Raw genomic sequence first — 20,652 nt, forward strand, 5'->3', positions numbered from 1 at the left:
CATGTGTGTGTTTTGCAGTTTGGAATTAAACATAGGAACTTTCTGTGCTACCCTTTGCTTAAAATCTATGCCACTGCTTATGCATTTTATTAGGAAAAGAGTAGTTTTCATTAACTTCTGTCAGCTGTTGGTCTGCTGCCAACTACAGTTTTGAAATCATCACCATGGAGATGATGCTGTCAAGATGAATAGGCATTTTAATGTGTATAACAACTATGGTGTAGATCACAGCAAATTCAGCAGAGGAATCTATTTGGCTCATTGTCCTACTTATTGTACTGGGTCCACATAGAAACTGTTCAAATTACATTTCCTTGGTCCTTTGCCTACTATTAATGTTTTTCCCTCTAGAATATTTATTTAATGCCCGCTTAAAGATTGCGATTGACTTGACTTTAGTATCTACTTCTAAAATTCCTTATTCTATTAACCCTTTACCTGAAAAATTTCTTCTGCACAATTTAAAACCACACTTCTAGTATTGCTGTCTACTCCTATTAATTTGATGCTGCTTAATTAGAATTACTGGATAAAATTTTTATAAAAATGACTGAACTATTATTAGACCACAATTCCATATTTATGTCCCCTTTTTACTAAATCGACCATATTTATCACTTCCCCTTGCAAGCCCTTTAGAAATTTGGAGCACTTTGGTTAGCTCCTCCCTTAACTTGTCTTGTTTCAAATGAATAGAGTTCCTGTATTTTTATAATTCTACTCTCTCATCTTTGCTGTCACAATGATAAATCTGTTTAATCTTTTCTATGGTTCCAATATCTTTAACACATAGGACTGTTCAAAATTGTACAAAGTAATCCAGCTAATCAATATATTTTACAGATTCATCATCGCCTCTTTTTGTATTGTGTCCATATAAACATTTGTGACTTTTATAGGCAATTGTTCAGATATAAAAATCTTTTGTCTGCTGCTAATTCAAGAGAATTTTAGTTTGGTATACAATTCCACCCTCAGTACATTGTCAGGAAAATATATTATTTCATATCTATATATGCTAACATATTTTTATCCATTCACCTATCCTGCATCATTCCTCAGTTTATCACATTTTTAAATTTTTCTCCAGAAAATTTTGCATTGTTCCTTCTGTCCTCATTATCAAAATGTTACAAGGGGTTGCAATAGAGATCACCAGAGCATGCCACTAGTTTCACTTATGAATCAAAGAAACTTCCATTTACTCCTATTTTCTATCCTTCAGTCATTCCTTGAGACACTATATGAAGGCACATTGTTGATAAAGGTTACAGTATCAACTTGCAGAACTATTTGGCAGAACTCTGAATGCGTATTTACATGCATTAATAATATTTTTGCTCTTGGCTGTTAAATTTTAAACTCTTGCTAGTTGGAATATCTATTTTCCCAATATAAAAGGCTGGACATACTCAGCAGATCTGGCCACATCAGTGGAGAGAAATTGAGTTAGCAGACAAAATCTTGCAGGCGCGTGAGCCCGTAAAATTCTCTGGGTGGCCTTCCTGCCGACTACCTACCTTCCCCAACTGGTCAGAAACATTGTGGGGGAGGGCTGCCCTTGTCCCAATCAAGGCCCTTAAATGGTCACTTAAGGTCTGCTTCCCGCCCAGCTGCAATTTTGAGGCCGGTGGAAGGAGGTCAGGGACAGTCCAGAGTGTTGGGGAAGGAAGCAAGTAAGTTAACTCGCAAGGAGTTCAATTGCTAATTATCAGTTAACAACCTAAGTACCCATTTGGATGTATAAAGGGGAAAATAAGGGCAATTTCTCCCTGTCGAGAGTTTTATGCACCAGAAATAAAACTCTATCTGAAGGAGTCTGTCTTGGTTTCGGTCTTTATTGCCAAACAACTATTGGAGCTTAACTCGGAGGCTCAGTGGGTAAGCATCGGGACAGGAGGGGGTAAACTGCCTTAGGTCCCAGCAGTGGTCACCGCTCTCAGTGGTGCTACTGGGATTACAGGGCTGCCATTCAACCAGATTGGCCAGCAGTTGAGGATGCACTCACGTAGACTTTTTTTGGTACCGGCTGGGAAACATCACCCTACAAAAATTCCTCTTTAACCAACATTTCAGATCTTCCTATCAGAACCTTGGGTGTATTATGCGCTATATAGAAATACTGAAACGTTTATGGCACATAGGAAGGCCATTTGGCCCATTGTGTCCATGCCAGTGTTTAAACATTCCAGCTAGTTGGGCCATAAACTGGAAAATGTTTTTTTTAAACTTGGTTAAATAATATTACATATAGATCTGTATTGATGTGAATGAGTGTAAGTTAGCCAATTAAAATACATCTTGGACCACAAGTCCCAGTGTATGCTACATGAGTAGCCACCTTGAAATGGAAAGTAATGGGGATTCTCTGGACTTCAACATTTTTGGAACGAGTTCCTGACACAAAGCTAATATAAAGTATGATTAATAACTGTACCATTTCTTTGTGTTAGAAGCTAACATAGTCTCTACTATACTGAGATAACCAAGAGTTCAAGCAAAAGGGGAACTGATTCAAGCGGGTGAACACATTTCAATGAACAGTCACTAAAACCTGCTGAGATTTGTCGGAAGCTACTCACATAGTTTTTGAAAAGCCAGTCTTCAACAAAATCCTGACTATAGAATATAATTGATAGGTTTCTGCTCCTTTAGCAGAGAAGTATCTTTTCCCAGGTTTGAGTTCTGCTGTCCCAGGATTTTCAGCTTTAGCTTTGAAGAGAATACAGTGGAAGAAAGAAATCAGGGAACATAGGTGTGAACTAAAAGAGGTTTTATTTAGCAATATGGCCTACTTGATACTCTTGTCACCTTGTGCCTCTACATAATCACAATCCCACATGCTATCTCGAAAAATGTCTGTCACTATATATGCATCTAAATTTACGTGAACAACTACTCTTCAAGCCTCAATAAAAAGGGCAACCACAAGGAAAACAAAATTTAAAAAAAAAATCTCACAAATGCAGACCTCAAATTAGCAGTGTTCCAGTGCAGTAGAATTTGGCAAAAAGACAGCCAGAATAGGAGGGCAACTACTTTGAGAACCAATAAATATGAAATTCCAATGCATGCTTACGGCACTATACTCACACAAAAAAAAACTGAACCTTTAAAAATTACATATAACATAAATAAATTATTAGCATGTAATTTGCTTCTATTAAGACATTAGATATAATTTTACTAGCAGACTGATGATTTTACTGCTAGATGCTGGTCTTATAGTTGTAGTTCTGCAAGCATAACTCCAAGACTTAATTGGACAACTCTGAAGAGAACATGATATATCATCACTGAAGGCAAAGATGAAGGTCTCCAAGGACATATTTTGCGATTTCCTGTTTGCCGATGACTTTGCACTGGCTGCTGGCTAAGAGCTGGACATGCAATGTATCACGGACTTATTCTCCAATGCATGTGACAACTTTGGCCTCACAATCAAGCACAAAGAAAACTGAAGTATCAGCCTGCTTCAGGAAAGCCCTATCTCGAGCCCAAGGTTTCACTCCATGACTAGAACCCGTCAGTAGTTCACTTATCTCAGCAGCATGCTCTCTCAATCTGTTTATATGGATGATGAGACGCATGCAAGAATTGCCAAAGCCAAGTGTAGCCTTCAGCAGACTTCAAACATCAGTCTGGAAATGAAGAGGAATAAGTCTGCCTACCAAACTGAAAGTCTATACAGCAACAGTCCTGCCCACTCCACTCTACGCATGCTTGACTTGGACTGTGTACCACCATCATGGTGAGAAATTCAACCACTTTCACTTGAGCTGCCTTCAAAGTTTCTGAAGATCAGATGGCAGGACAAAATACCAGACACTGGAGGTGCTCACCCATGCTGGCATGCCAGGCATCCACACCATATTGAGACAGTCACAAGTGGGTTGGGGCTGCTCACGTAGCAAGAATGCCCGACACTCACTTACCAACGCGAATCTTCAATGGAAAGCTCAAGTCTGGAGTGCGCTCTCACAGTGATCAAAGGAAGTGCTACAAGGACACTCTGAAGGCTTCACTTAGGAGTTTTGATATTGACTTCGAGTCCTGGGAAAAGCTTGCCCAGAATTGCTGCACCTGGCACAACCAAATAAAAATGTGCAGCCCCCTTTGAAAACATATATCAGGGAAAATGCAAGGAGAGGAAATCCCAAGCCAGCAACTCATCCAGAACTCAATCGTATGTGGCATCCTGCCCTATTTGCTGCAAAACCTTCGGGCAGAGATCGGCCTCAACAGTCACCTACATACCCATCGGGACCCTACCAAACACTGAAGATGACGAACATGGTCATCTTCACCTCAAAGGACGAACAAGAAATCATCTGTGATTAACCCAGACACCCAGTAATGAAGCATTACAGTCAAGTGGCTTGCCCGCAACTTTTGATCAAGTAGCCAAAGATTGCAAGATTTGCCTGGTGAGCGAGCGAGTCCCGAGCGAGCCGTCGACTTTACATGGCAACACATTAATTTCAGCACAGCAGGTTTTGGTGCCAGCAATCATCCGAAACCTGAAGGCTTACTTTCAATGTCAACTGCCTGGATTAATTACAAAACACCTCACATTCTGCATAACTAAATGGCTATAAAACAAACAGCATCCCACATCAAGCCAGTAGATCTCTATTGTATGAAATATAAAGTTTTTTTTCCCCCCATAATCACTTGACCTCTGCAGCAACAAGTTTTATCATAGAAATATGTACCTCATTAGATGAGCTCAAAATTACGTATGATTGCCACATAATATATAATAAAAATGGAATTTCCTATTTGCCTCAGTCATTTCCTTAATGCTGCATTAAACAAAGAAATCTGCTGGGAGCAGACACTTCCTCCCAGTGTCATCCTGTAAGAGGACAATGGAAAGTAGTTTTTGCATGGCTTCATAGTAGATTAGGTTAGCACATCAACTACCTATACTTCTGACCAATGAGTACCAGTTAGGTTGTCAGCTCTGGGATATTGTGATAGGGAAGTAACAGACATATTTAAAATAAGTTGCTTTATGGCAGGTTTGTGGCTTGTGACAAAAAGTTAATGATTTTAACAATTCACAAAATCATCACAAGGACAGCTCCACATAACACTGGAGAAAGGGATGACAGTACACATACATTAATGATTTAATGGCAATTAAAATGAATAAATTTACCTTGCAACAAGCTGAAATATCTGACATTTTTATGTGAGAAGTAAAATAAAATCTGTGCCACTTACTTGCAATGCTTCAATCACTACATCTCTCGCTTCAAGTTCTCCTTCAAGCACACTGAAGAACATCAGCAATTCTGGCTTGCTGAGATTTTCCAGGTTCATTTTTGCTCTGAAAAACAAAAGATTCACTGACTGACTATGGTAGTTAGCTTAGTTTTTTCCCCCCTTTAGTTTGACAAACTAAGTTTAACAAATAGTACACAAAGTATTGCAGGAAGCATGACCTCATGAAGGTGAGTCCAATAGTTTGATGGTTCTTTCATCAAGGCCGTTTTCTTTCAAACTCAGAGCACTGCCTCTAAAACCGGATCTTTCAGCTCAAGAGTCTGTTCAATACTCTCCATTATGGTCTTTCCATTTAGACCATATATAGAAATTACAAATCATCCAGAATGCCATGTTTTTTTGTCCTCACCTGTCCTGTTGTTACTAAGCTGCACTGATACCCTTTGGAAGATCTACACTAAGACACTACTCTTTACCTGCAAATCCAGACATGGCCTCAACTTCTTCTGTTTCTGCAAACCCCTCCAGCAATTAGATCCCCTGTGCGTATCATCTACTCCAATGACTGTGACCTAGTTTTCATTCCCTGCCCAAACATAATGCACTCCTTTAGCCATCAAGGTCCCTGCAGTTCAATCGTCAAAATCCTTCCTACTTGTAAAAACTTATAAAAGCTTGCTGACAATTCTGCCCTTTGCACAAGAATTGAACTAATGTCCTTTAATTAAATTGGAGCTTTTTGTCTATGGCTTATTTTTCTTTTCTTCACAGCATTTGAGGTTAATATTATTCTGTTTTATTTTAAAAAAGCTTCCTAGCCTGGAAGTTGCACATTCATCAAAGCCAGAATACTTAGGCCTGGAATCAAATTTACTGATGTCAGTTCCATGAGGATAAATTCATGGAAAGTCATTAGTTTCAGTCTTGAAGATGCAATGTTTTATGTCAGAAATTTACTGATTCAGGAATGCTTGAATTGTAATGTAGTTGATTCAGTTAAGTAACATTGAGTTTGCTGTGATAAATTTCTGCTATTTAGTATATTACTAAATAAACTCAAATTACAAATTTTAACTTAAGCCACAGTCTGACAGTCGTTTTTCTTCTGTTGTTCAAAGAACAGAAGACCACATCAAGACTTATGGTATCTTCAGTAAGTAAGTTTGTACAATGTGATATTGTGAGATACTGAGTGTATAAGGTTAAACTGGTTCATAGAGAACAAGGGCTCACTTACAGGGTTGGTCTTTTGCGCTAAAAAGAGCAAGATCTGATACAGCTCAAAAATTGTTAACAATCCAGTTTTAAGATCTCTAGAACAGACTTTGGAATAGCACTCAGTTGTTTTTCCTGGAAAACAGCCACTTATGTAAACATTGGGCCAATTTTAATCCTGGTTCTTCAACAACCTAAGCTCAGTAACAGTCAGGGTGCGATTTCTGTGATGAATTTCTAAAAGCTAATTTTAATTTGAAGACAAACATTTAACTGCTTAAAAAGGAACAGATTCAGCATTGTGACTTCAAAAAATGATTGAGGGTAGGTCATAAATTTTGCAGTCCAGTGCCTGATTTAACTATCATGCTAAATGTGACACCACCTTTAGCTTCACAATCATTAGCCTATAGTTTTAACACTGGTTAACTAACATTTTTTATGATGCAGGTTAACTAATGGAATCCAGTTTTAAAACCTGGAAAACAAGTCATTTTTAAAAATAAAAGCACATCTCCCAAAGGTGTCAACTCATGGAGGTACAGCTCCATAGGTGTCAGTGCTCTTAAGCACCATCAAGTGGTGTACAAGCTTAGGCAGTCAGTACTGGGAGCTTATTTGATCTTGGCCCAATGCCTTTTTTAAAAATTCATTCATGGGATGTGGACATTGCCAGCAGTGCGACAATGTATTGCTTATCCCTAATTGTTCAACAATGTAGTGGCAACCTGTCTTCTTGAACAGGTGGAGTCCATGTGGTGAAGTAACTCCAATGTTGCCATGAGGTAGGGAGTTCTAAGATTTAGACCCAATGGCGATGAAGGAACAGCAATATATTTCCAAGTCAGGATGATGTGTGACTTGGAGGGGTGCTTGCAGGTGTTCCCACACCTCTGCTGCCCTTCTTCCTCTAGGTGGTAGAGATTGCAGAATTTGGAAATGCTGTCACAGAAGCCTTGGTGAGTTGCTGCAGTGTCTCTTGTAGATGATGCACACTGTAGGCAGTGTCCACTGGTGGTGGAGGGAGTGGATTTTAGTGGTAGCAGATGAGGTGACAATCAAGGGGGTTGCTTTGTCTGGATGGTGCCGAGCTGCTTGAGCATTGTCTACACCCGTGCAATTTCCAATAGGAGCACTGAATAATGATCAGGAGGAATCTTAGGTGATACTGCCCACTCTAGCTGAGGGTCATCGTAGGAACTCTAATGTCATCCCAGCTAAGATCAGCTAACTCAGAATAAAGTGAATTTTGAATCTGGAACTTCTCTGGTCTGTATGGTTCAATTATAAAATTTGCTTTACCAACTGACCTGTCATGGAAACCCAACAGCTGGGAATGCCAGCTTAAACTTTTAAGACTGTTGTGAAAATGAGACAAATGAGTGGGAGAGACAGACAAAATGATGGACTTCCGCCGAAACACAAACCATCAAGTACTATAAACACATTGTGCCTTGCAATTCTATAACAGAGGCAAAATCATAAAAATGAACAGCACTTGTACAAAAGTCACTATTAAAGTATTTTCCCAAAATACCAAACATAAAAAGGACTGTGAAAGAGAGATACACATGACAATTTATATAAACAGATTATCTTAATTGAAATTTACAATATATACCTAGTTTTTTATTAAATATGAAGCGTTATATCAGTACAAAATAGAAGTGATGTCTATTAGCTTTGCTGTGGTAGAACTGGACGTACTGGATAAGCCAGTACAGCTGTGCTTCAACAGCCTCAAAAAAGGTACATCTCTTTCGGCTAGCATCTAAAAATAGTTAGGCACAGTTGAACACTTATTAAGAACCATTGGTTAAAAGCAGAGTGAGCTTTCAGCAATAACTTTGATGAAAAGCTGGACAAGTTTACTCCCGGGGTGTTTGTATGTCAGTTATCAGTAGTACAGTGTTCTGAATTATTCCATTTCACTCCTGGAAAGCGGAGGTCAATTATTCACTCTAATGTTTTTATCCCCCCAATAACCAAACTTTTTGAGATAGACAATAGCACGTGAAACATTTTTGCACATATCTGATGCAAATAATTAATGTTTATAATTACGATGTCCTCTGACAATCACAGACTTTTCCAGGCTGCCTGAAACCACTTTTCCAAAGAAAAATCAACTTATGCTTAGTTTAAAAGTATCGTTGCTAATGAATCAGACTTCCTTGTAAACCAGCTACCATATTGCCTTCCAAAATATTACTGTCCAGGGGGTGTAAAGATGTACAAAGTCCATTTATTACCAGACCATACAATAAGAAAATCACTCCCAAACCTAACTCACTAATCCAGCAGACAATGTCCCTTCTCTACATATTAACGCAATTAAAAACTTGAAAAACAAGTTTATCCTTGTACAAGATCATTGGGTCTTTACATAGAGTAAACTGATTTTCTAAATTATACTTTTAATCATATATTCACTCCTCCTGCTTACACCAAGTTATTTATTGAACGTTTTTTTCAATAGATTGGCTCATTCCTCAATTCAGTTTGGATTACTCTGCCGAATTATGAGGCAAACAAAACCAGTAGGCTATCACAAAGACGAAAGAACATACAAACTTTTCCAGCAGTCCATCATCCCAGCAACTTGATTTACAGAGGTCTGCTGTTAGTTTTGCCCCTGCTTTTATTTAAAGCATCAAGGGCCAAAAATCTGATAGTGCCAGTTTTTGGGCACGGGGACTGCATGTGTGGATTGCTCTCCGCCCACTCGACATGATGCACGCAGCATGCAAACTTCAGGTTGCTTGCTCATTTCCTTGATTGAAGCATAAAGCCCAGCACTAAGTGCACTGCTGACCAGCTACATACTCAGCAGGGAGCTGCAAAGACCAGTAGGCACCTCTTAAAAAGGAAGTGCATTCTGACAGAAGCAGGTGGTGGAATGGTCTCCAAAATGTGTTTCTGGAAAGAGAGAAAAAAATGTAGCAATGGAGCATCAGGCAGAGAGAGAGGCGCTCCTAGGTTCTCTGATGCACTGGTGCAGACCTTAGCTTAGGAGGCGGAAAGGAAGATAGGAGGCCCTCAGGGCATACATTGCAAAAGCAATGGCCATTGAGGTCAATTCGAGCAGTGTGGCCTAAAGGACCTGACTGCAGTGCTGCAAAAGGTTTAAATACCTCATAAAAGTGGTCAAGATCAGTGAATGCATCTTCAAAAGCCATCTCTTATCCATCCCAGCACACCAGCAAACTTGCACAGTGCTCAGTGCACCAAACCCCCTTCATGCCTGGATTCATGCCCAATATGCTCCACCTCAACCTCTCTCATTAATCAATGATGCAAGCCTCATACCCACAGAAAATAAAAGGTCAAAAGCACTTCAGCCTGAAGTCCTATGTTAATGCATTTAAATAGTGCTCCTGCTGGAGGGGTTCCAGGGTCCATCCTGCAGCTAAACTAATGTTTGGCTGAGAATGGTTAACAGAACCTGGGAGGTGTTGAAAATAGGTTTGGTGCCAAATCTGGGTTAGGCACTAAGTGATGCCACGATCTGCCCACTCTGCATGGTTTCAGCACAGGCATGGCTTCCCCTGCACTAGCACCCACTTCCAATCGTGATGCGCCATACAGACCATTTCGGAAGTGGACTGCCATTTTTAGTACCTTTGGACTTGTCAAATGCTACAGAGCCCAATTTTGCAGTCCTAGAGTCCCAAGATTTTGTGCCAGTATTAATATAACTCTGCTCTGTAAAAACAGAACTTCTACTACTTATCAAAATGTTAGATTTCCCCTATATCGCTACATCCATTCACTGAAAGATTATTCAAACTCAGCAGCTGAGTTAAAGTGCAAGAACAACGAAAGGGCACAGATTTAAGGTAATTGACAAAAGAAGCAATGGAGACACGAGAAATTTTTTCATACAATGAGTGATTACGATCTGGAATGCATTGCCCGAGACTGTGGTGGAGGCCTGTGAATGTGTACCTGCATAGCTGATTTTCATTTGCAGTACAACAGAGTTTTGGTTCTGTGATTAGCAGGAATCCTGTCGTTAAAGTGCAGAAATCAGTGGTGCAAACAAACTGCTGGTGAAACTGGACTTATTAGAAATTATGAAAACTCCTCTTTATACAATGAATAAAATGGTTTAATTGCTAGGTTTCAGAGGTAACACTGTGGAATGATGCCACGAAATATTAGAACAGGAACTTGCAACTTTATCGTTCACATTGATGTTCCAATCTTAGCCATGAGAAAAGAGAATGGGGAGATAAAAAACAAGAGTTTGGATAATGGATTCATGCAACTTTAAACTTATCACAAATGCATGCCAAGGAATGAGTTTACAATGGAAAGTCATATAGAGATATCAGGTTAACCCTCTTCCCTTATAAGGCGGAATATCCGAATTTGCTCTTATTAGGTACTTCTCTACATAACTTGGAAAAACAAAGTACAATAAATTTCTAGTTTGTATTAATTATAAAAATATACTCAATTTCCTGTAGTTCTTCTTACAGATAGTCTGGCACTTTGAAGCACGGTTTTGGATGGGCAGGTGCCAACCTTGGCTCATTGGTAGCAATTTTGCCCAAGCCTGATGGTCATAGGTTTCTGCACCGCTCCAGAAACAAGAGTAATGTTATCTGGGCTGACACACCTCAGCGTAGAACTAAGGGAGTGCTGCATTGCTGAAGGTGCAGATTTTCCGATTAAATTTCAGAAAGTTTTTTTTGATGGTTTAAACTGTTAAAAAATATATTTTGGGCTCTTTTCCTCTGCTGCTTGCATCTAGATTAATACTTGTAGAAGGTTCACCTAGAGCTCATATGACACAGATTGCTGCAATGTACTACAGATACTGGAGTTCTTTACAGGAGGTGAAAAATCGATTATAATGATGCGTACCTTTCACTGACTTTGTCAACAGTTACAACACTCCAACTTAACTGGAGGACCAAACATCTGGGAATTGAAGCTCAGGCCTCTACAGAGGAAACTACCTGGAAACATTTCTAACACACAGTGGCTTTGTGGATAAATTTAATGGTTTTTCAGAATTATGTAATTTTAAAAAATATATCATGGCACAACTCCAAGTTTCATATATCTGGATGTTTACAGAAACAACATGGAAATTTCTGAGCAATATACTGGATGGTTTTGTAATACTTGCTGATTTATTAGTGGGAGCCTTAAAAAATTCAGCTGTTTCAATGATCGGTTTTATAGTTATTGATTTCTATTTTTCTTGCTGGTCTAGAGAATAGTTGGCTCAAATATTCTATTAAATAGCTGTTAATTAACATGTTTAAACAATTGGTCATTATTTGAGGCATTTACATTTTTTTTGGCCTTGCAGATGTGTGCCACAACTATCTATTGGCAATCCCTCGTGTCGGGAATGCTTCTTTCTTGCAGATGGCTGGGTGGAAGTGAAATGTCAGCGTTGGCAGTGGGTTCGCAGATGGCTTATGAACACTATCTTAGCCTTGCAGGCTCTCCCACAATAAGGGCATTGATTGCCGGTAGAGTCGGTGACGGATTGCTGCCTCAAGAAGCTGCCCTTTTTTCCCGTCTCATCAGTCTCTCGTGCTCTTGTTGATTAGAAGCTCTTGACACCATTTTTGATGATGAATCATTGGTTTGGTCACAATTGGCATCTGTTCCCTAAGTGTTGGTGTAAATAGAGCAGACCTTCATGGGGGCTTTGAGATTGTCTTTGAAAAGGCCCTTGTGTAAGCTGGATCCCTGGTGTAGCTGAATAGAGCACCTGTTTGGGTAGTCTTGAGCCTGGCATTCTGACATGACCCATTTCAGCTGATGAGATTATCATGGTCTCTATAATTAGCATATCTGTGTCTTGGAGGAGGATCATTTGTTCTTTGGTCCTCCCACTTGATTTGCAAGCTACTTCTAAAACAGCATTGGCGGATGTTGTTCTAGGGATTTGATATAGCCTCTAAAAGTTGTCCAAGCTTCAGCACCATAGAGAAGCATAGGGGGAACCACCTGGAGTTTAACGTTGGGTCTTATATCGCAATTTTCAAAAACTCACGTGTGTAATTTATCATAGGCTGAACTAATAGATTGGATTCAGTGGTGTATTTCTTCACCAATGTCAGCTTCTTGAGACAGATAGCTTCCAAGATAAGGGGGAGTGAGGGACATTTTCCAACACTTCATGAATCTCGATTGAAGATGTTGGATTTGATACATTTGGTATGGGTTGACAGAGGACTTTGGTCTTTGTTACATTCAGGGGAAGTCCCATGCTCTCATGGGCCTACGAGTGCACCAAAATAGACCAGCGCTAAATACAAAACTTTTAATTAAGACATATAGAAATACAAGCTTTGGTTCATCTTCAGAACCATTGACCAACAAGTGTGAAAATGTAACCTCTGGTCCCAGTTAAACGTACATAATCCTGAATTTAACCTTAAGTTTAAATCCAGCCCTAATGCTAGGCTCTTACCCCAAGAATAACCCAGGAAGCTTTTATTTTGGAGATGCATTTCCTGACTTCAGCAGTGAGGAACTGTGTGTGTCTGGACTGGCAGTAGCAAGGCAGTAAATGAGATCAATATGTTTAAAAAATAAACAGCTCTACTTAATAGGCAATCACTGGTTTAGGAGCACATGACAATAAATCGTGTGAATCTGGAATAATACAGAACAGGAGGAGGCCATTCAGCACATCATGTCAGTACCAGCTCTTTGAAAGAACCACCCAGTTTGTCCCACTCCCCCTCAACCCCTTACAGCCCTGTAAACTTCTCCCCCTAGGTACACAGAAGTTTGTCCCAATCTCAGAAGATCGAGTGAAGAAAGGTCAGATTTTCAAATCCATTGAGAAGATTTTGAATTGGCATTATAAGTACCCAGTGAGATGAGAACCAAATGTGTGCCTTGGCCAACTGTAAATCCTGCTTAGGACCAAATTAAACTTATTGCATTCAAAATCTCCCCCGAGTTAGTGTTTTCAAGAAAGACTTGTACACAACCAGTCCAAACGCGAGGTCCATGCAAAGATCCACAGGACTATCAGATCTTTTGTAGCTATGGTAGAATTTAATTAAGATGTAAGCAATTTTATGGTATAGTACTTTTTCCTATTACAAGTACAAGTAATTTATACCTCTGTTGAACTACTAGACTTGGAGAGCATGCAAATGTCCACTAGACTGATCTCTGGGATGAGGGCATTATCCTATCAAGAGCGATTAAGTAGACTGGGTCTATGTTCTCTGGAATTAGAAGAAAATGGTGATCTCATTCAAAAGAAGTTTGGTAGGGAAGATTCTGAGAGATTGTTTTGCCTGGCTGAGGAGTCTAGAAGTGGTGGGGTCACAGTCTCAGAATAAGGGATCAGTCATTTAGGTCGGAGGTCAAAGGGCTGTGGATCTTTGGAATTCCCAAACCCTAAAGGCTGAGGACGTTCAATAGTTGAAAATATTTAATATAGAGATTGATTGATTTTTGAATACTATGGGAATTAAGGGATATGAAGATAATGCAGGAAGAAAGAGCTGTGGTAGAAGATCAGCCATGATCATATTGATGAAGCAGGCTTAAAGAGCCAAGCGGCCTATTCCTGCTCCTACTTTTTTTTTAAGTGTCCTCCAAGATATCTGTGCTACTCTAATCCTGGCCTCTTGTGCATCGCCAGTTTTAATCGCTCTACAACTGGTGGTCACATTTTCAGTTGCCTAGGCACAAAGGTCTGGAATTCCCTCCCTACCTCACTTTCCTCCTTTAAGACACTGCTTAAAACCTACCTCTTTAATCAAGCTTTTGATCATCTGACTTAATATCTCTTTATTTGGCTTAGTGTCATGCTTTTGTTCTATAATGTTCCTGCGAAGCGCATTAGGGTGCTATATTATGTTAAAGGTGCGATATAAATAGAAGTTGTTAATGTCTTTATGTATTTTCCTCTTATTTGATTTAAACTTGATGTTTTTGTAGGATTTCTGCTTTGCAAGGTTCAAATTCTCAGTTCCTCTATCTGCTGTATTTCCTCGTTTACCACTTCTTCTTCTGCCTGCAAATTAATGTATGGTTGTAACTTTAACAACTAATTGGAACTTAATGGTCAGCTTTACTGTCAGAAAGCAGCTGGGACACAATTGCATGGAAGTAGAAGCTGCATTTCCTCCAGTGCCAAGGTTTACAAGGTGACAGAAAAATTGCTAAATACATTACAGCAAAAAGAAAAGAAAATCATTGAAACCAGTAGGCAAGTCACCCCGGCCATATCCACTCTTTTTTGAGCCAGTTACTGAGCAGCACAGGCAATGTCCCTAGTGGTGAATCAGTGGACAAATTGTTTTTTTAAAAAATATTCATTCATGGGACGAGGGCGTCCCTGGAAGGCCAGCATTTATTGCCCATCCCTAATTGCCCTTGAGAAGGTGGTGGTGAGCTGTCTTCTTGAACTGCTGCAGTCCATGTGGTTTAAGTACACCCATAGTGCTGTCAAGGAGGGAGTTCCAGGATTTTGACCTAGCGATGGTGAAGGAACTGCGATATAGTTCCAAGTCAGGTTGGTGAGTGGCTTGGAGGGAAACTTCCAGGTGCTGGTGTTCCCATGTGTCTGCTGCCCTTGCCCTTCTAGATGGTAGCAGTCGTGGGTTTGGAAGGTGCTTGTCTAAGGAGCCTTGGTAAGTTCCTGTATTGCATCTTGTAGATGGTACACACGCTGCCACTGTGCGCCGGTGGTGGAGGGACTGAATGTGGATGGGGTGCCAATCAAGTGGGCTGCTTTGTCCTGGACGGTGTCAACCTTATTGAGTGCTGTGGGAGTTGCACTCATCCAGACGAGTGGTGAGTTTTCCATTACACTCCTGGCTCCGGCCTTGTAGATGGTGGACAGGCTTTGGGGAGTCAGTAGGTGAGTTACTCACAGCAGGATTCCTAGCCTCTGACCTGCTCTTATAGCCACAGTGTTTATATGGCTAGGTCAAAGGTAGCAGGATGAATAAGAATACAAATAGCAGTTGGGCCCAATCATGTCACTGGGGCCTTATCTACATACTTAAAGAGAACCTGTCAACTTTGGGTTCGTATCCTCATGACCTGCAGTTTAAAACTGCAGCATTCAAAAGCGGATGGGTTACGTTTCCTCCTTCATTTTAACTAGCTCCCTGGCCCACTTGGGTTTCTGTCGGTAGGGTTAAAACACCCTTCCACCAACCAACCACACCCTGCCACCTCCACTACCATCAGATCAGTTAATCTAGTGTCAGTTGTGTGCAAACTCTTAGAATCCATAACTCACCATAAAAATATCAGCATGGATTTAAAGACAAATTATGTATGACAAATGTAATATGATTTTTTGTGTAATTGAATAAATAAAGGGATGTAGCAGTAAAGATATTTAGATTTTCAAAAGGCACTTCAATTAGGTATATTTTAACAGGTTCATTAAAAAATTTTAGGCCTAAAAGAGGAGATGCTGCAGTGTGGACAGGAAGTTGGGTGATTGACAGGAAACAGATTCAGGGTAAATGAATGTTACTGGAATTAGAGAAGGGTTGTAAGTTGGAGACTCCATGGATCAATGCATTATTTTGTCCAATACTTACTATTTGAACCTGAATATAAGGAATAGAATTTCAAAATTTGCTGCTAACTCAAAGAGAGGATTGGGCAAACAACAGGAGAAATTAAAATGATTTATGGCCAAGATAGAGAAGTTAGTGGAATGGGTGGGCAAGTGGCAGCTGCAATTTAAAAAAAAATATTTCAAGGGATGCGGGCTTCGGTGGCTAGGCCGGCATTTATTGCCCATCCCTAGATGCCCTTAGGGAGGTGATGGTGAGCTGCCTTCCTGAACCGCTGCAGTCCATGTGGTGTATGTACACCCACAGTGCTGTTAGGGAGGGAGTTCCAGGATTTTGACCCAGTGACAGTGAAGGAACGGCGATATATCTCCAAGTCATGATGGTGAGTGACTTGGAAGGGAGCTTCCAGGTGGTGGCGTTCCCATGTGTCTGCTGCCCTTGTCCTTCGAGATGGTTGTGGTTGTGGGTTTGGAAGGTGCTGTCTAAGGATCCTTGGTGAATTCCTGCAGTGCATCTTGTAGATGGTACACACTGCTGCTACTGTGCTTTGGTGGTGGAGGGAGTGAATGTTTGTGGATGTGGTGCCAATCAAGCGGGCTGCTTTGTCCTGGACGGTGTCAAGCTCGAGTGTTGTGGCAGCTGCACTCATCCAGGCAAGTGAGGAGTATTCCATCACACTCCTGACATGTGCCTTGTAGATGGTGGACAGGCTTTAGGGAGTCAGGTGGTGAGTTACTCGCCGCAGGATTCCCAGCCTCTGACCTGCTCTTGTAGCCACAGTATTTATAGGGCGAGTCCAGTTCAGTTTCTGGTCAATGGTAATCCCCAGATGTTGATAATGGAGGATTCAGTGATGGAAATGCCATTGAACGTAAGGAGGCAATGGTGAGATTCTCTCTTGTTGATATAATATAGATCTATGAGGCAATACATTTTAGGAAAAAAAAAATTATGAATAGCAACATACACCCAAAAGGGACTAAAGGATATGGATGAGGAGAGATTTGAGGCCCAGTACATAATCCTTTGAAGTGCAAGAGTTGGTAGATAAAACCTCAACAAAAAGACAATTGCATACAAAAACAAAAATACCTGGAAAAACTCAGCAGGTCTGGCAGCATCTGTGGAAGGGAGCACAGTTAAGGTTTCAAGTCCGTATGACTCTTCAACAGAACTAAGGAAAAATAGAAAAAGGGGTGAAGTATAAGCTGGTTTAAGGTGGGGGGGTTGGGACAAGAGAGCTGGATAGAGGGCCAGTGATAGGTGGAGATAACCAAAAGATGTCATAGACAAAAGGACAAAGAGATGTTGAAGGTGGTGATATTATCTAAAGGAATGTGCTAATTAAAGGTAGAAAGCAGGACAAGCAAGGTACAGATAGCCCTAGTAGGGGTGGGGTGGGGTGAAGGAATCGAAAAAGACTAAAAGGTAGAGATAAAACAATGGATGGAAATACATTTAAAAATAATGGAAATAGGTGGGAAAAGAAAAATCTATATAAATTATTGGAAAAAACAAAGAGGGGGAAAAAAATCAGAAAGGGGGTGGGGATGGAGGAGAGAGTTCATGGTCTAAAATTGTTGAACTCAACATTCAGTCCGGAAGGCTGTAAAGTGCCTAGTCGGAAGATGAGGTGCTGTTCCACCAGTTTGCGTTGAGCTTCACTGGAACAATGCAGCAAGCCAAGGACGGACATGTGGGCATGAGAGCAGGGTGGAGTGTTGAAATGGCAAGCGACAGGGAGGTCTGGGTAATGCTTGCGGACAGAACGAAGGTGTTCTGCAAAGCGGTCACCCAGTCTGCGTTTGGTCTCTCCAATGTAGAGGAAACCGCATTGGGAACAACGAATGCAGTAGACTAAGTTGAGGGAAGTGCAAGTGAAATGCTGCTTCACTTGAAATGAGTGTTTGGGCCCTTGGACGATGAGGAGAGGGGAAGTAAAGGGGCAGGTGTTGCATCTTCTGCAGTTGCATGGGAAGGTGCTGTGGGAGGGGGTTGAGGTGTAGGGGGTGATGGAGGAGTGGACCAGGGTGTCACGGAGGGAGGCCGCCAGGGGGGGCGCGGGGGGGGGGGGGGTGGTGAAGGGAAGATGTGTTTGGTGGTGGCATCATGCTGGAGTTGGCAGAAATGGCGGAGGATGATCCTTTGAATGCGGAGGCTGGTGGGGTGATAAGTGAGGACAAGGGGGACCCTATCATGTTTCTGGGAGGGAGAAGGAGGTGTGAGGGCGGATGCGCGGGAGATGGGCCGGACACGGTTGAGGGCTCTGTCAACCACTGTGGGTGGAAAACCTCGGTTGATTGCATTTTGAGTTCATAAAGCATTGAGTACAATCAACTTACTGGCTGGGCCACAGTGGTGTATGCAGTTTTGACACCCTGTTATAGAAATGCCATTCAAGGCACAGAGGAAATGTGCCATTTACTCATCAAGATGATGCCAGAGATGGGAAACCATAATTGTGAGAAAAGACTTGAAATAAAGAGAATTTTTTAAATTATTAAGGTTTTGATAGAGCGAAAAGAAAATTCTAGTTCTTTCCTTGACTCTAGTAGGGAGTCAGTGATGAGGAATTGATTTAAAATTATTACTGAGGAGATAGTCAGAGAAACATTTTTGCACAGACAGATGTAGGAGCATAGAATGTTTACCCACAGAGTGGTTAAGACACAGATCTCTGCATTTTTAATGATAAATATTCAAAACAGAGGAAAATACACAACTCTGGAGATTGCCAACACAATCTAGTCCCATTACCTCAACGAACCAGAAAACTATCATTGCCCGCATAGCCTCCCTCAGTGCTGAGGAGGCAACAACCAGCTCATGGTGATTAGCAGCACATATCAGAGCAATTTAAAAGGAGAAGTGAACATTAAGCAGAAAAGTGGGCTACGGGAGAAGAAGAATGGAGATTGGACACTGACCAAGGGATGGGTGCTTTGGAAACCTGAGCATCAGGAGAAAGGTAGAAATACAGAGAGAGTTTGGTAGAGAACCTCAAAGGATAGGAAGATATTGTTTGAAAGATTGAGATGTAAGAAGCACTAAGAGAATTAGATGAACCCGTTTTGAGAGTTTGGAGGTATGGTTGCAAGAAATTGCCCAGTGTACAGTAAAGCCATGGAAGGACTTCTAAATGACGATGTGAAAAACTGATCAACCAGAGCACAGGAAGCCAATGGAACATAGGATGATGAGTGGTTGGTACTTTTGGAGGACATGATTAAGCCAGAGGGTTGTGAATTATTCTGAAATTATGAACAGGGGATGTATAAGAGCAAGAGTTACTTGCAGTGATGCAGGCATGGATAGCATGTGAGGATGATGCAGACAGTGTGTTCTTTTTTATTCTTTCAAGAGATCTAGGTATCACTGTAAAGACCAGCATTTATTTCTCATTCCTAATTGCCCACAAGATCGTGGTGGTGAACTACCTTTTTGAACCTCTTCAGTCCATGTGGTTTTGGTACAGCCAAGGTGCTGTTAGGTAAGGTCATGTAGTTTTGGCCCATTGGAATTTGATATTGGAAAGGCTACTTGATAAATGCAGCAACTCTAAAAAGAGCAAAGTTGGGCATTAGTGGCAGACAAGGGAAGCCCATGTTTATGAAGGATCTTGCTGAAGATTATGGTGTAGGCAATATGAATAGGAGGGTACTAAAGATGAAGCTTTGGGACACACCAGAAGTGACCATAGGATAAGAAACTCTTTGGGGGGATGCTATCACTGCACTGAGACAGATAGGAGTGCAACCACAAATAAACAGCACACAGCATCCAATGTATCCAGAATGAAAGGAAGGGGAATAGTCAGTTGAAGACAGCACAAAGGCAGTGATGGAGAGTAGCAGGTAGACACACAGGATCTCACAGGTAGCAGGGCAGGGCAGTCTAGCTGCTATTGTGGGCTCTGAACTAGAAATTCAAAGAGAGAGAGACAATTCTGTTGCAATGAGGAGCAGATGAAAATAAAAAAAGGTCGTTATTGTTTTGCCACAGTGTAACTTATCCAATCTCTATTTATAAAAAGATTAAAAACCTCAAGTCACAGAGCTCCTTTGGGAAATATTAGTGCAGTTCTATAATTGTGTGTAATGATATCAATATAACCATAATCAATATTGTGGTTGTAATGATATCAATGAACTATACATAGTGTAGATGAACAATTCCTTTTACACAGACTGTTAACACTTATAAAAGCTATCACACATTTGCATGCAGAGACTGCTTTCAAAAAGGAACACAGCACTTTTACACTTCAGAAATTGCTCTCATCTTTGAAGAACAACATCTATTGTACTGCTCTCTGCCCTAAATATTCCCATCAGGTGCCAGTCACTATGATATTGCTGGGCTCCAGTCTATAAATGTGGAAATCTAACCGTTTAATAAACTGCAAATACAGGGGAGACCAGCTGCCCTTGTTTATTTCGCAACAAGAAAAATCTCCTAAACAGCAGTGTCATTGACTCTGGCCTTTGACGTTTCCAGTTTCCTTAACATTAGGCTGTTTATGTGGAGGGTGAACTTCACAATTCCTGAAATGGAAAGTGCATTTAGTGTATTCATTATTAGAAAGTTTTCCGATTATAGCGACGCTGCTTGTTAAAAACACTTCCCAGGCAAGTCATTCCCTGGAACGAGGAATATATACTTCCCCTTA

At 40.8% G+C, this 20,652-nt stretch overlaps 1 protein-coding gene across 4 annotated transcripts in view; it reads right to left on the minus strand.

Annotated features, from left to right (window-relative positions):
- The window catches only part of cttnbp2nlb (CTTNBP2 N-terminal like b), a 78,174-nt gene that overhangs the window by 52,922 nt on the left and 4,600 nt on the right, over nucleotides 1-20,652 (minus strand). For all 4 annotated transcript variants that reach the window (XM_078546423.1, XM_078546421.1, XM_078546419.1 and 1 more), the window contains exon 2: nucleotides 5,230-5,335. Coding sequence is in view for 2 of the 4 variants with exons in the window: in XM_078546421.1 (XP_078402547.1) it covers nucleotides 5,230-5,328 (99 nt within the window). In the remaining 2 variants the exon portion in view is untranslated. The remainder of the gene's footprint in view (nucleotides 1-5,229; nucleotides 5,336-20,652) is intronic.

Source organism: Cetorhinus maximus, chromosome 8 (genome assembly GCF_964194155.1).
Source record: "Cetorhinus maximus chromosome 8, sCetMax3.hap1.1, whole genome shotgun sequence".
NCBI lineage: Eukaryota > Metazoa > Chordata > Chondrichthyes > Lamniformes > Cetorhinidae > Cetorhinus > Cetorhinus maximus.